Source organism: Schistocerca serialis, chromosome 9, assembly GCF_023864345.2.
Source record: "Schistocerca serialis cubense isolate TAMUIC-IGC-003099 chromosome 9, iqSchSeri2.2, whole genome shotgun sequence".
NCBI lineage: Eukaryota > Metazoa > Arthropoda > Insecta > Orthoptera > Acrididae > Schistocerca > Schistocerca serialis.
Genome location: NC_064646.1, coordinates 328,833,448 through 328,849,456, shown reverse-complemented (window position 1 = coordinate 328,849,456; position 16,009 = coordinate 328,833,448). Strand labels below are relative to the sequence as shown.

The window sequence follows — 16,009 nt, the reverse complement described above, 5'->3', positions numbered from 1 at the left end:
AGAAAAGTTTCCAACCGATTTCTCATACACAAACAGCAGTTGACCGGCGTTGCCTGGTGAAACGTTGTTGTGATGCCTCGTGTAAGGAGAAGAAATGCGTACCATCACGTTTCCGTCTTTCATAAACGTCGGATTGTAGCCTATAGCGATTGCGGTTTATCGTATCGCGACATTGCTGCTCGCGTTGGTCGAGATCCAATGACTGTTAGCAGAATATGGAATCGGTGGGTTCGGGAGGGTAATACGGAACGCCGTGCTGGATCCCAACGGCCTCGTATCACTAGCAGTCGAGATGACAGGTATCTTATTCGCATGGCTTTAACGGATCGTGCAGCCACGTCTCGATCCCTGAGTCAACAAATGGGGACGTTTGCAAGACAACAACCATCTGCGCGAACAGTTCGACGACGTTTGCAGCAGCATGGACTATCAGCTCGGAGACCATGGTTGCGGTTACCCATGACGCTGCATCACAGGCAGGAGCCCCAGCGATGGTGTATTCAACGACGAACCTGGCTACATGAATGGCAAAACGTCATTTTTTCGGATGAATCCAGGTTCTGTTACCAGCATCATGATGGTCGCATCCGTGTTTGGCGACATCGCTATGAACGCACAGGGGAAGCGTGTATTCGTCATCGCCATACTGGCGTATCACCCGGCGTGATGGTATGGGATGCCATTGGTTACACGTCTCGATCAGCCTATTGTCATTCATCTGTACAGACGTCCAAAAAGTAAGAGTCTTTTCTTTTTCTTCTTCTTTATTCGTTATGCCCAGTTTAAGGGCACGTTTGATCTTGTTAGCTTGCTCTGACAGCTTCCTTTTCTCATTCTCTCCCCAAACTCTCTTCAGAAGTTCGCAGCATTGTTTCTTGCGTTCTTCTGTCCACTATTTTCGTCTGGTATTTTTAGCTTCCTTTGCGAATTTGTAACTAGGATTTAAATGACTTAATGTCCTCTGATGGTGTCTTCTGTGGCGTCATTTCTAGTCCTGCTTATCTCTTCGGACCAAATTATCTTTACCTTTTTCGAATTTATTGTATTAAATATTTTTTAAATTAATCTAGTGTTGTCCATTCTATGGATGTGACAATACAACTTCAACAGTTTTCTACCTAACCAATCAGTGAACTTGTCTGTTGCTGTGTATGTGGAGCTTTTCTTTTAAAGCAGATACAACCATAATTTAGTCTAAGAAATTCCTTTCTAATTGCATATCAGTTTTTTAGTGGGTTCCTAGATATGTAGTTTGTGAGGTATACAATACTTCAGGAACAAAGCTGCCTTATAATGTCGAAGTTTTGCATTACGGGTTATCATTCGTTCATCACAATTACTCCTTGTTATTCTGTGTGCTTTCTTAAGTTTGCTGGTTCTTTCTAAATTGGCTAGTCCAGATGAATTCTCCAATATACTTAATGAAGACACTTATGAAGTTATCCCACACTCCGTGTGTAGTGGTGTATTTATGATACTTTGATCTAAGTTTTCCATCAAATGAGTCTTCTTATACAATATTTTTGATTCTATGATTGATTTCTTCAATAGTCATAGTGAAGGTAGATAGATCGTCAGCACGAATTTGGCACCCCATTTTGATTCTCTGTCCCGAGGTCGTGATATTTGTACCCCTTCCTTCATTCTCTGATAACTTTGTCTAACACTATGTTAAACAGAAGCAGGGAGAGGCTACTTCGTTACTGAGCTCCTTCTCTTTCCTCTTGTTTTTGCTCTTTTGTATATTTTGTTGTATTTCGTCGTTGATTCTTAATTTTCAGAGCTCTGTGTTTCTTATTAGACTTAAATTTTTCGTTAAAATTCTTTTCTATAGTGTTTGTGATTTGTCCAATTTGTAATTCAGTGCTAGGCATTCACTTGCGTAGAGGCATTCTGATTTCACTACCATATTGTAATGCATTGCTTTTCAGTTCTTGATATGGCCTTTCCATTGTTAATATTTTTTGTTGCTGCTTTCACTACCATGTTGAAATGCATTGATTTTACACTTCTTGATGTGCCCTTTCCATTGTTAATAGTTTTTGTTACCTTATACGAGGGCAGTTCAATAAGTAATGCAACACATTTTTTTTCTCGGCCAATTTTGGTTGAAAAAACCGGAAATTTCTTGTGGAATATTTTCAAACATTCCCGCTTCGTCTCGTATAGTTTCATTGACTTCCGACAGGCGGCAGCGCTGTACGGAGCTGTTGAAATGGCGTCTGTAACGAATGTGCGTTGCAAACAACGGGCAGTGATCGAGTTTCTTTTGTCGGAAAACCAGGGCGTCTCAGATATTCATAGGCGTTTGCAGAATGTCTACGGTGATCTGGCAGTGGACAAAAGCACGGTGAGTCGTTGGGCAAAGCGTGTGTCATCATCGCCGCAAGGTCAAGCAAGACTGTCTGATCTCCCGCGTGCGGGCCGGCCGTGCACAGCTGTGACTCCTGCAATGGCGGAGCGTGCGAACACACTCGTTCGAGAAGATCGACGGATCACCATCAAACAACTCAGTGCTCAACTTGACATCTCTGTTGGTAGTGCTGTCACAATTGTTCACCAGTTGGGATATTCAAAGGTTTGTTCCCGCTGGGTCCCTCGTTGTCTAACCGAACACCATAAAGAGCAAAGGAGAACCATCTGTGCGGAATTGCTTGCTCGTCATGTGGCTGAGGGTGACAATTTCTTGTCAAAGATTTTTACAGGCGATGAAACATGGGTTCATCATTTCGAACCTGAAACAAAACGGCAATCAATGGAGTGGCGCCACACCCACTCCCCTACCGAGAAAATGTTTAAAGCCATACCCTCAGCTGGTAAAGTCATGGTTACAGTCTTCTGGGACGCTGAAGGGGTTATTCTGTTCGATGTCCTTCCCCATGGTCAAACGATCAACTCTGAAGTGTATTGTGCTACTCTTCAGAAATTGAAGAAACGACTTCAGCGTGTTCGTAGGCACAAAAATCTGAACGAACTTCTCCTTCTTCATGACAACGCAAGACCTCACACAAGTCTTCGCACCCGAGAGGAGCTCACAAAACTTCAGTGGACTGTTCTTCCTCATGCACCCTACAGCCCCGATCTCGCACCGTCGGATTTCCATATGTTTGGCAAAATGAAGGACGCAATCCGTGGGAGGCACTACGCGGATAATGAAGAAGTTATTGATGCAGTACGACGTTGGCTCCGACATCGACCAGTGGAATGGTACCGTGCAGGCATACAGGCCCTCATTTCAAGGTGGCGTAAGGCCGTAGCATTGAATGGAGATTACGTTGAAAAATAGTGTTGTGTAGCTAAAAGATTGGGGAATAACCTGGTGTATTTCAATGCTGAATAAAACAACCTCTGTTTCAGAAAAAAAAGTGTTGCATTACTTATTGAACTGCCCTCGTATATCCCTTTCATTTTGTGCATCCTTTCAATTTTGAATATTTTGCTAGCCCATTTTCTTGAATTAAATGTTGATTCAAATGAAGAGCAATAAGCCTGCTAAAAGTTTTACTGTCGACTTGCCAGTGATCATTTCTTGCAATGCGAGGAATACTCCTGCCAGCGCTTAGCAGCCTGCTGTTGCGTCACAGCAAAGGAAGCTGTTTAAGTGAAAAGATGGCCACTTCATCATTGAAACAGCAGTCTTTGCTACATTTGTGAGTAATGAAGCTGTTTAACCTGTATACAGACATGACGAAGTTAACTGTCAACCTCTTCGTCTTGTTAATGTCCGTCTTCATCTCATAGCTTTTGGTTTATTCTTCAACTCATGTGCTTTTTACTTCTGGATATAATTTTTTAACGAGACGACACACTGTTGTTTATTGACCAGAGCGTCCAAGCTATCATCGCAGTCAACCAGATCCTCTTTCTTCGCCGACCAGAGTGGCCGATCGGTTCTAGGCGCTACAGTCTGGAACCGCGCGACCGCTACGGTCGCAGGTCCGAATCCTGCCTCGGGCATGGATGTGTGTGATGTCCTTAGGTTAGTTAGGTTTAAGTAGTTCTAAGTTCTAGGGGACTGATGACCAATGCAGTTAAGTCCCATAGTGCTCAGAGCCATTTGAACCATTTGAACCTCTTTCTACTTACTTTTCTTGGACTGGAAAGTATTCTCTCTTTCCTAGCATTTAATCCAAACTTGCGGGGTCTGCTGGTTAACCGGACATGGCATGTTAATTTGAAGGGGTAGCCAGATGTATCCCCCCCCCCCCCTCCCGGGAATGAATTAGTGTACCCCAACTGTCTGCAACTAGTGTAATCCATGGAATAGTGCGAATGTGTTCAGGTGTCTGCGAGCCGTGTAACTGAGGCGGAACGTGGTGACCAGTCCAGTATTTACCTAGCGGGATGTGGAAAACCGCCTAAAAACCACATCCGGACCGATTCGATCCGGGACCGGCGGGCCTACCGAAGTCGTGGAAGCAGCGCGTTAGTGCTCTCGGTTACCATGGCGGGTTTGGACTAGTAAGTATTATTTATGAATAATTCGAATAATAGCTATTGTGTTGGAAAGACTGGCTACCAATCATTTTACGAAGGGAATAATCGGGACTGACGCGGGGCTCGGCTGTCGACACAGCACGTGCAGTCATTGGTCTGACTGGAAGGTGTAGGATGGGCATGGCGTGTCCAGATCGTGTGTGTCCGGGCATGAGTCGTCCCATTTCTATGATTGTGCAGGCACTGTGCTTTTAATTTGCTACACCGTTAAGGGTGAGCGTTTAGTACTTTTTTCCGGAAACACCATCACTTTCAGAGTCTACTGACGTGTTCGACAACATGTTGATGAGCAGTCCTACGGCTTGTAACAGCATAGCGATAAATATAAATTCAGCAGATCCCTCGGCAGTTCAGTGATGGACAAATTGGTATACCATGCTGAACAACGTCTTCGGTACGCAGTGCTGTAACGATAACCCTAATGTGCACCACCATGTGATGTCCTTAGGTCAGTTAGGTTTAATTAGTTCTAAGTTCTAGGCGACTGATGATCTCAGAAGTCAAGTCGCATAGTGCTCAGAGCGATTTGCACCACCGTTTTCCGCATGTCGCAGCTCGCAGATATTAATGTAGGTGTTGGGAAACTCCAGTCGGAAGCTCTAAGCGTGGGAAAGAGCTCGCCTCATCTGATAGACAGCAGTACACATTGGTACATGAGAGGACTACAGCACTTCGAAACCGAAGCTCACTGGCAAATTAATAGTCATCTAGTGTTTACTTTGGAGCGCTGTAGGTGGTGTAGGAGTGGTTCCAGGCTGTCATGTGACCCTCCCCCGATGATGGATGTCATGCCAGTGAAGTGTTGAGTATGTGTCAGTGGGGTGTATGGAGTAAGGGAAGTAAGATGGATCGACGTGATGACGTCACAGAATGTCAGAAAGGAGTCGTCGTGTTTGTACTTGCGCAGTGAGGAAGTTGTCGGATTTGTTGACATATATATGCGGATTGTCCACCTTGTCTCGAAGGAATAGTGTACCACTCGCACGCCACGCAAAACAACGTAAAAACACTGGTTGTAAGGAGCTCTCAACCCACAGGGGCCGAAGACGATTGTCACTCCATATCAGTGACAACAATGACCGGGAGAGTGGTGAGATGACCACACGCCCCGCCATATCGCATCCAATGACGTCACTGGCAGAGGGTGACACGGCAGTCGGTCGTCTCCGATTGACCCGTCTAGAAACAGAACGAGGAACTTTGCCTCTGGTTTACTGCAGTAGAACTAAGCTTCTTATCAAAATCTCTTTCATATCAGCTTTCAAAATACTATACTACGAGTTATTACGCAGCAACGCCAGTACGGTAACTAAATAGAAAGCAGCAGGAAGTGGAGAGCCGGTAACGTCACAGCAGCCTCCGCGGCAGACTGTGGCTAATAGCACTCCCCTCTCGTAGGCGAGTTTCCTAAACACTTTATGGACTACGAGCGTCACACTAACACTATTTCCGGTCCTACTCCGCCAGTCTGAAGTCAATTACGCCCGCTATTCTTGGCTTATACAGAGGTTGCCTGGAACGAAAATACGCAGGCAGTCATCCTGCGGCTTCCGTCAGTTTCACGGCACAAAACCAGATCATAAAGCTTCAGTCAGAAGAAATTCAGCTCTAGGACACAAACAAGAAAAATTTTACGGACGTGTCCGCTAAATTAAATTGGTAATGTATGTACACTATTTGATCAAAAGTATCCGGGCATAGATATGTAATGCGGAACTGACCACTAGATGTCAATGAGAGGCGGACCCACCAATGTAAAAGGAGGATGGTAATGTTACGTTGCCACTAGAGAGTAACAGCAGAAGAGGTCGGTCAGAAGAGGTCGTTAACTTCGAACATGGGTTCCTCAATTGATGCTACCTGAGTAACAAATCCACCAGGGAAACTTCAACCCTTGTAAAGTCTCAATTGATGCTACCTGAGTAACAAATCCACCAGGGAAACTTCAACCCTTGTAAAGCACTCCAGGTCGACTGGTGGCGATGTGATTGCGAAGTGCAATCGCGAAAGAACAATCAAAGCTAAACGGAGACCAGGTACGCTTTATGTACAGACTGACACAAACCGTCGAGTATCTCGGAAGTGGTTGTAAAAAAAACTTGAACTCAGTTGAAGGACTCACTCCTGAATATTAGACTCCCGCCAGCAGTCCAGCTGACACAGTGACTGCTCAATGGTCGAGCAGCTCCACACATTTCTGTAAATGTCAAGCGACGCTTCAGGTGGTATAAAGACAGATGTCACTGGACTGGAAACGAATGATTTGGGGTGATTAATCTCCCTTTACTATGTGGCAATCCGATGGAAAGGTTTTAGTTTGGCGGATGCCCGGGGAACGTTACCTGTCATATGTGTAGCGCCAGCAGTGAGGTAAGGGGGAGATGGTGCTACGGTATGGAAGTGCACTTCGTGATTAGCGTGTAGTCGTCTTCTTGGGCTTAAGAAAATGCAAACGCTAAATGTTGAAGGATATGAACACGGCTAAAGGTGGAAGGATGTGAACACATTTTGCAGTGTTGTAAACTGTGTACAGTAGAGGAACAGTTCGGAGACGGTTAACTGTATCACTTGAATAAAGATAGCAATACCAGCGGCTGTATTTGAATCCAATGTCGTCTATTCTTTTTGACGCTTGCTACCAGTTTCGACCAAATGGCGTCATCTTCAGGCCCCAAGTATAACCTGCCATCCGCAACGGTTTTCACGTGCAATGAACAGAATGGTCAGACCGTGCTGAGCTTGTTATTGCCAGGGAAGGTACGGAATCCAATTAATTTTGTCCTGTCCTGTCCAATTAATTTTGTCCTGTCCTGTCCACATGAAAACGGTTATGGATGGCAGTTTATACTTGCGGCCTGAAGATGACACCATTTGGTGTCGAAATTGGTAGCAGATGTTAAAAAGTATAAACGACGTTTGATTCAAATACAGCCCCTAGTTTTGTTAACATTATTCAAGTACTTCGTGTCCGGCTGCAGTCCCACTTTTCTTGATGGGCTACCAGAGATATACCTATACCAGTCTGACAAGGTATCCTTTTGTACGACAGTATTTGTGAGGCAAAGGTTCGTGGACAATAACGTTCCTGAAATGGATTAGTTTGCCCAGAGTGACGATCTGAACCCAATGGAAGACCTTTGGGATGAGTTAGGACGTGGACCCCAGCACCCAACTTGACTACCTTCTCTGGTTTAGGTTCTTGAGGAAGAATGTGCCGCTACACCTCTCCATACATTCAGACACCTCGTTGTAAGTGTCCTCAGGAGAACTTAAGCCACCACAAAGGCGAAATGCGGACACACCCCTTATTAATGTCCACTGAACTTTTGATCAGGTAGCGTATATCTAAGGGTATTCATAAGTGCAGCCTTAACTGAAGCTGGGAGGATGGCTTGCGAGTCACAAACACCCTTATGCGATGAGTGCCAAATAATTGACTCCCAGTGCCACAGATCTGTACATGAGACACAATTCCCTTCGTTACAACAGACATCACCGAATCAGGGTGTCACTGGTTCCTCGCACCAAGAACCAAAAGCGCCACTTCGTTACTTGTAGAGACTGTGCACTACACAATACATAGCGCATAGACCTAGACTACCTTGCAAATTTCAAGCACAGAATATTTCAGACTAAAACAAAATCCCAAGTACAGAAAATGAATACAGGACTGCATCGATACAACAGGCAGACCTGTACCAGGTGATCGGAGAACGGGAGAGATAAAGAGAAACAAGAGCTGCATTGTACCCACCGAATCGCCATGAATCATCAATGGAATGTATTTAAAGAGGATTTTATCTTTTTTAGCAGGTCAAAAAATCACCTCGTCTTCTGGTAAAGATCTTTGCTTTGCGAAACTAGAAAATAATGTGAGGCTTATTTTTGTTAAGTTTTTAAAAAGTGTATTTTGGTCTATTTGGTTTGGAATGGGTTTTAGTTTTGTTCTCAAAGAATAATGCAGTTCCCAAAATTTTAATTTCGAGAAAGACTTTGTGGGTGCAATTGGTTGGTTGGTTGTTTTTGGGGAAGGAGACCAGACAGCGTGGTCATCGGTCTCATCGGATTAGCGAAGGATAGGGAAGGAAGTCGGCCGTGCCCTTTCAGAGGAACCATCCCGGCATTTGCCTGGAGTGATTTAGGGAAATCGTGGAAAACCTAAATCAGGATGGCCGGACGCGGGATTGAACCGTCGTCCTCTCGAATGCGAGTCCAGTGTCTAACCACTGCGCCACCTCGCTCGGTTTGTGGGTGCAATGTTTTTACTTCTGTACAAGTTAGATTTGGATAATAATCTAGGGATTCAAGAAGATTTCGAGAAAAGTTCTAGCACTTCTAGCAGAATTTAATTTTCAAGTTAAATTTTATTCGATTATAAAAAGATGTTTCGTAGGAGATTCATGTTATTAAATGGTAGGGACGCTAAACTGGAGAAGCTCAAATTGAAAGAAAATAAATGGATTATTCGGTAAGAGTGTGTGCAAGATTCGGTTCCTGCTGTCGAACACAGCTTTAACGCGTCAGGAAATTTCGAAACTGTCCTCAATTCGCTGCCAAGTGAAAAATTCAGTCTTGAATATAAAATGAGTTCAGCAAATTTTGTAGGAGGTCTCCCATTGGCTGTAACACATGTACAGCGTGGGCAAAATACACTAAAAAGAAGGAAGATGCACCAAGAAAGAATTATCAAAGTGAGATGGAAATCGATGGCTGTGATGACATATCCAGACAAACAAATAATTGCAGTTTCAGAAAACTGGATGATTCATTCAAGAGAAAGGTCTTCACAAGTTGAGCAAGTCAGTAACGTGTTGTCAACCTCTGGCCTGTATGCAAACAATTATTCAGTTTGGCATTGTCGAATGTCCCCCAGAAGGAGATCGTGCCAAAGTCTGTCCAACTGGTAAATTAGATAGTCAAGATACAGAGCTGATTGGAGGGCGCTACCCATGAGGCTTCAAACGTTCTCAACTGGGGAGAGATTCGGCGACGTTGCTGGCCAAGCAAGGGTTTGGCAGTCACAAAGACAAGCAGCAGAAATTCTCATCCTGGTTGCGGAGGATGTAAGTTGGAATGTCTGTTTTAAGGCAAATGAATTATTTTTCGGGTCAGTCATAGTGTGCCCAGCACACCTGCTTGCTGAATGCTCCTTGACAAATATTCTGTCTAATTATGTCAGTTCCTTTTAAAAAATAAATGCGGGTGACATTTTAAAAACATATTATGTTACTTCCAGGTTACATTTGAAGATAATCTATAATAAAATATTATTTTAGCGTTTTTAGCACTAACAGATTATATTCGTCTTGATTTTCGAACCGTTATAATCTGAGGAACACAATCAACAGTACTCAATACAATAAAAGTACTTGTCAGGGTCAACTTTCATTAGCTCCATTCGCACCACGTGGAAAGACCGTTGTGGACACCGTTTGTGGACAACAAAATTCCTGAAATGGACTGGCAGAGTCCTAACAAGTACCGAATGCAACATCTTTGGGATGAGTCAGAATGTCAACTTCGCTTCCAACCCCAGCGCCGAACTTCATTACATTCTTTGGTCATGCCTCCACTGATATTCATATACTTCTTTGAAAGTGAAAACAGGAAAGTTCAAGCCAGTTGAAGGCACCATAAAGATGACGTGTGGACACAGTCTACACTGCTGGCCATTAAAATTGCTACACCATGCAGATGATAAACGGGTATTCACTGGACTAAGATATTATACTAGAACTGACATGTGACTACTTTTTCACGCAATTTGGGTGCATAGATCCTGAGAAATCAATCCCAGAACAACCACCTCTGGCTGTGATAACGGTCTTGATACGCCTAGGCATTGAGTCAAACAGAGCTTGGATGGCGTGTACAGGTACAGGTGCCCACGCAACTTCAACACGATACCACAGTTCATCAAGAGGTGACTGGTGTATTGTGACTAGCCAGGTGCTCGGACACCATTGACCAGACGTTTTCAATTGGTGAGAGATCTGGAGAATGTGCTGGCCAGGGCTTCTGTATCCAGAAAGGCCCGTACAAGACCTGCAACATGCGGTCGTGCAATATCCTGCTGAAATGTAGGGTTTCACAGGAATCGAATGAAGGGTAGAGCCACGGGTCGTAACACATCTGAAATGTAACGTCCACAGTTCAATGTGCCGTCAATGCGAACAAGAGGTGACCGAGACGTGTAACCAATGGCACCCCATACCATCAAGCCGGGTGATACGCCAGGATGGCGATGGCGAATACACGCTTCCAATGTGCGTTCACCGCGATGTCGCCAAACACGGATGCGACCATCATGATGCTGTAAACAGAACCTGGATTCATCCGAAAAAATGACGTTATGCCATTCGTGCACCCAGGTTCGTCATTGAGTACACCATCGCAGGCGCTCGTGTCTGTGATGCAGCGTCAAGGGTAACCGCAGCATGGTCTCCGAGCTGATAGTCCATGCGGCTGGAAACGTCGTCGAACTGTTCGTGCAGATGCAAACGTCCTCATATGTTGACTCTGGGATCGAGACGTAACAGACATGTTGATAAGATGCCTGTCATCTCGACTGCTAGTGATACGAGGCCGTTCTGATCCAGCACTGCGTTCCGTATTACCCTCCTGAACCCACAGATTCCATATTCTGCTAACAGTCATTGGATCTCGACCAACGCGAGCAGCACTGTCGCGATACAATAAACCGCAATCGCGATAGGCTACAATCCGATCTTAATCAAAGTCGGAAACGTGATGGTACGCATTTCTCCTCCTTACTCGAGTCATCAAAACAACGTTTCACCAGGCAACGCCGGTCAACTGGTGTTTGTGTATGAGAAATCGGTTGTAAACTTTCCTCATGTCAGCACGTTGTAGGTGTCGCCACCGGCGCCAGCCTTGTGTGAATGCTCTGAAAAGCTAATAATTTGCTTATCACAGCATCTTCTTCCTGTCGGTTAAATTTCGCGTCTGTAGCACGTCATCTTCGTGGTGTAGCATTTTTAATGGCCAGTAGTGTATATTAATGTCCACTAATACGTGTCCGATACTTTTGTACAGATATATACGTCTGAGGATAACATTTACTTGGACTCTGTTGCAAACAAAAAGCGAGGCTTTACCTGGGCAGCGGTGTCATCATCGCACGGGTTGTTCTGGGGCTCTGGGATTGGCGTCAGCACCTTGCGCAGCTGCTCTCGTGTCGGCGGCAGGTTCATCGAAGTCAGCCCGCACTCGGGGAACACGATGATGTCGGCGCTCTGGAACCACAACACCAAGCTATATCTGTGTAGCACGTAGTCTGGCCAGTTGATAACTGCTAGTTTTGAAATATGCTACTGGGCGATACGAAAAGTTGCCGAAGTGTCCTCATCGTTGAACTGTTACTTTTGTATATTATCCTTACCTGCTTACCAGTTTGTTGAAAAGTAACAGCATATACGGGTCCTGCATCCTCAGAGAACTCAATCTACGAGTATTAATAAGAAACGCGACACAACACGTCAGAATAACTGTTGTGTAGTTTCATTTCTGACTTCGTTTTCTAAAATAGTCAGGAAAGTAATGCACTGATTATTAGTGCCCCACTTAATTAGAAAAAAAGTTACGTGTTTTATTGCTATTTCGGTTCCACTCACATTTAACACTCACTCACTAAATATTACTAACCTTAAATAGCAAACTATCGCCAGTTAGCACTTTTTACGATCCATCAAAGGCGTTTGATTGAGCATAGAATAATACTCTTCTTTGAAAAGCTTAAATTCAATGGAATTAATGGTATTACAAAAAACTGATTTGAATCGAACCAGAAAAAAAGCAATGTAAGTAGCGGTACAGAATAATTCGAACGAGGCTGGAAGAAAAGAAAATTTTGTTAATGGGAAGGAATCACGAATGGAGCTCCACATCGTTCAGGTTTGGTTCTCTCGTACTATGAGGGTGAGTCAAATGAAAACCTTAAATATTTTCTAAAATATTATTTATTGTGCAGAAGTGGTACAAAGCTGTATCACTTTTCAACATAATCTCCCCCACGCTCAGTGGAAGTCCTCCAGCGATTACAAAGTGCATAAATTCCTTTAGAAAAAAATTCTTTTGGTAGTCCGTGCAACCACTCATGCACCGCGTGGCGTACCTCTTCATCAGAACGGAACTTCTTTCCTCCCATTGCGTCATTCAGTGTCACTCGGCGGTTTTCCTTCACTATGGCTTCAACTGCTGCAACGTTCTGTGGAGTCACAACTCGTTGTGCCTGACCTGGACGAGGAGCATCTTCCCACTGAAGTGACACCATTCGCGAACTTCCTACTCCATTCGTAGACTTGCTGCTCTGACAAACATGCATCACCGTACTGAACCTTTATTCGTCGACGAATTTCAACAGGTTTCACTACGCAAAAGCCCAATAACAAAATGCTGTTCTTCCCTGGTGCAAGTCGCAAGTGGGGCGGCCATTTTTATACTGATACTGCGATGGTATGTGTGCATCGGCACTATGCTGCCACCTACAGGCCATTCTGCACACTGTTTGTAGCACTCTTACCAACTTACAGGATAACAGCGCAAAATTTCGATTTGTTATTATAAATGTAAGGTTTTCATTTGACTCACCCTCTACTTATATGTAATGGTTACCTTCCACTTAACACACACTAAGCAGGGTTACTAATTTATGCAGGTAAAGCAAATATTATAATTATGGCAATTGTAGAAATAACAACAGAATAAATTTTTAACAATTTTCAAAAAATTATAAGTGGTTCTCTATGAATGGGCTCTCCCTTAATTTCAGAAAAACACTGTGAACTCAGTTTTGTACAACAAACAAAATAACACTAATGTACTACATGGGACGTCAACTGGCACCACACCAGAAAATGTTCAGGCAGTGAAGGATCTCTTTCTGCAAGACTGCAGACATACCATGCACGACCTCAGCATCATCTTGCGCATAAGTTGTGGTACATATGAATGTATTCTGCAGGAAGAACTGAACATGAAAAGGGTTGCGGCGAAGTTTATTCTGCGACTGCTTCAAGATGGTCAGAAGCAACATCATTTGGACTTCTGTACGAATCTTAAACAACTGCTTCGAGACGATCCAAACTCTCTTTCAGAAGTTTTAACCGGTGATGCATGTCGTGTTTACGGCTATGACCCTGAAACTACCAGCAATCGTCACATCGGAGGAGTTCTTCTTTACTTCAACCAAAGAAAGCTCAACAAAACGAGAGTAATATTCATTCATTCATTTCCGTGTCCCGTCAGCATTTCCAAAAATAGCAGCTGCGATAGCTTTGTCATTTCCTTTGTAAACATCTTGTATTGTGCACGGGTTGTCCAGGAGGGGGCTTGGATCTTCTTCAGTCCCGCAGTCGCAAAAGGTGTCAGCGCTCGCTGGAAGGATTACCCATTTCTTCAGGTTGGTCTTGCATTGGGGGAGGCCCACTCTTTGGCGGTTTAGGGACGTCCATACTGGGTACTGTAGGTTTGCGCCAGGAGCTAGTTCTTCTTTTGGTGAGACGTCTACGGGCAGAGAGCTCTTCCATGTTGCAAGACGAATTGCCTCTGGTGCTCCCTCCAGTGGTGCAGTGCTAGCAAGGAAACTCTTGCGGGATTTAAGGCGGGATCTTGCTTCCTGATGACCATACAGAGGGTGTCGGCGGTCATTCTCCTGCTTTGTTCTCTCATTGTCTGCAACAATGGCCCTCCGGATAGAGTAATATTAAATCACTGTTTGCCGGCCGCGGTGGTCTAGCGGTTCTGGCGCTGCAGTCCGGAACCGCGGGACTGCTACGGTCGCAGGTTCGAATCCTGCCTCGGGCATGGGTGTGTGTGATGTCCTTAGGTTAGTTAGGTTTAAGTAGTTCTAAGTTCTAGGGGACTTATGACCTAAGATGTTGAGTCCCATAGTGCTCAGAGCCATTTGAACCATTTTTTTTAAATCACTGTTTCTTTTCCTTAGTGTCTGTTTTAACTTGAGACAACTATTTATCTCGAAAAAGACACATCGTTTGGAAAAAAAGTTCTACGTGCAAAGTTAATTTTAGTGGAGGAGACATCTGTCTGTGTTACAAATGGCCACCTCCTAACCATCTCTCCTGCGTGGGCAGGGTCAACATTGTATTTTCAAACGGGATCAGCCCATTTTTACTGAATATTCAGATTCTGTTCCAAAGATAGGTACGGTCCAATCAACCCATCCTTTTCCATTCGTCGAAGATGGTCCTGTAATCGCCAAATATCTAGGGTCCCGTTTTTTGCAATTGAGAACTGTCGGATACGATTCTCCAATTCATTTACGATGTACATGTAAAGCTTTGTGTTCTAACGGTTGATACTAATGTTCAGACGTTACTTGAGTATTACAAATGTGATTGTACAGTACAAGTAATTTGGCCAGACAGTATTTCTGGCCATATGTCACTGGTATGGTAAAGCAGTTTTCTGCTCCCTGCCGGATTGATTGTAGCAAGTCCCCAAACGATTGGAATGCTTGATTTTGGTGGCCGCCCTCACATCCCGTCTGCAGGAGTGACTGATTTCGGTGAGTATTTCTATCCAACTGACGTAACTATCGCGTTGGCCACTACGTGCTACCGGCGGAATATAAACCACAATCATTCTAATAAGGTAAAACCCCCATAAAGTGATAGTGATAGGCGAACCGCCATGGATACTCCCCGAAATCAAGTATCCCGATGCTGAGAGGCAAAGGGACTCGCCGAAATCAAGGATCCCAATGGTGAGAGGCAAGAGGACTCACGGATATGAAGCATCCCGATGGGCAGCTATTACATCCTCATCGTTGTTCCTGGATCTAACTAAAAGTAGATTCTAAACATACATCGAAACAGCTAACCATATTTTACTGTACAATCAAATTCGCTACACTAAACTTCGAACGTAGACAGCACAGTCAGAACACAAAGGTTTACATTTACATCTTAAATGAAACGTAGAATCAGATGCGTTGGTTCTTAATTGCAAAAACAAACACACTTGACATTTGCAGAATGAGATTTTCACTCTGCAGCGGAGTCGATATGAAACTTCCTGGCAGATTAAAACTGTGTACCGGACCGAGACTCGAACTCGGGACCTTTGCCTTTCGCGGGCAACTGCTCTACCAACTGAGCTACCCAAGCACGACTCACGCCCCGTCCTCACAGCTTTACTTCTGCCAGTACCTCGTCTCCTACCTTCCAATCTTAACAGAAGCTCTCCTGCGAACCTTGCAGAACTAACACTCCTGAAAGAAAGGAGAGCTTCTGTTAACTTTGGAAGGTAGGAGACGAGGTACTGGCAGAAGTAAAGCTGTGAGGACGGGGCGTGAGTCGTGCTTGGGTAGCTCAGTTGGTAGAGCAGTTGCCCGCGAAAGACAAAGGTCCCGAGTTCGAGTCTCGGTCCGGCACACAGTTTTAATCTGCCAGGAAGTTTCACACTTGACATTTATCAATTACAGTGCCGCCTACCACAAAGGGAAAACAATGGTGTGAGTAAACTGCGGGTA

General features: G+C 44.4%; 1 protein-coding gene across 1 annotated transcript in view; it reads right to left on the bottom strand.

Annotated features, from left to right (window-relative positions):
• LOC126418462 (vanin-like protein 3) overlaps window positions 1–16,009 on the bottom strand; it is a 149,786-nt gene that overhangs the window by 30,659 nt on the left and 103,118 nt on the right. The window contains exon 4 of the mRNA XM_050085231.1: window positions 11,616–11,753. Coding sequence (XP_049941188.1) covers window positions 11,616–11,753 — 138 coding nt within the window. The remainder of the gene's footprint in view (window positions 1–11,615; window positions 11,754–16,009) is intronic.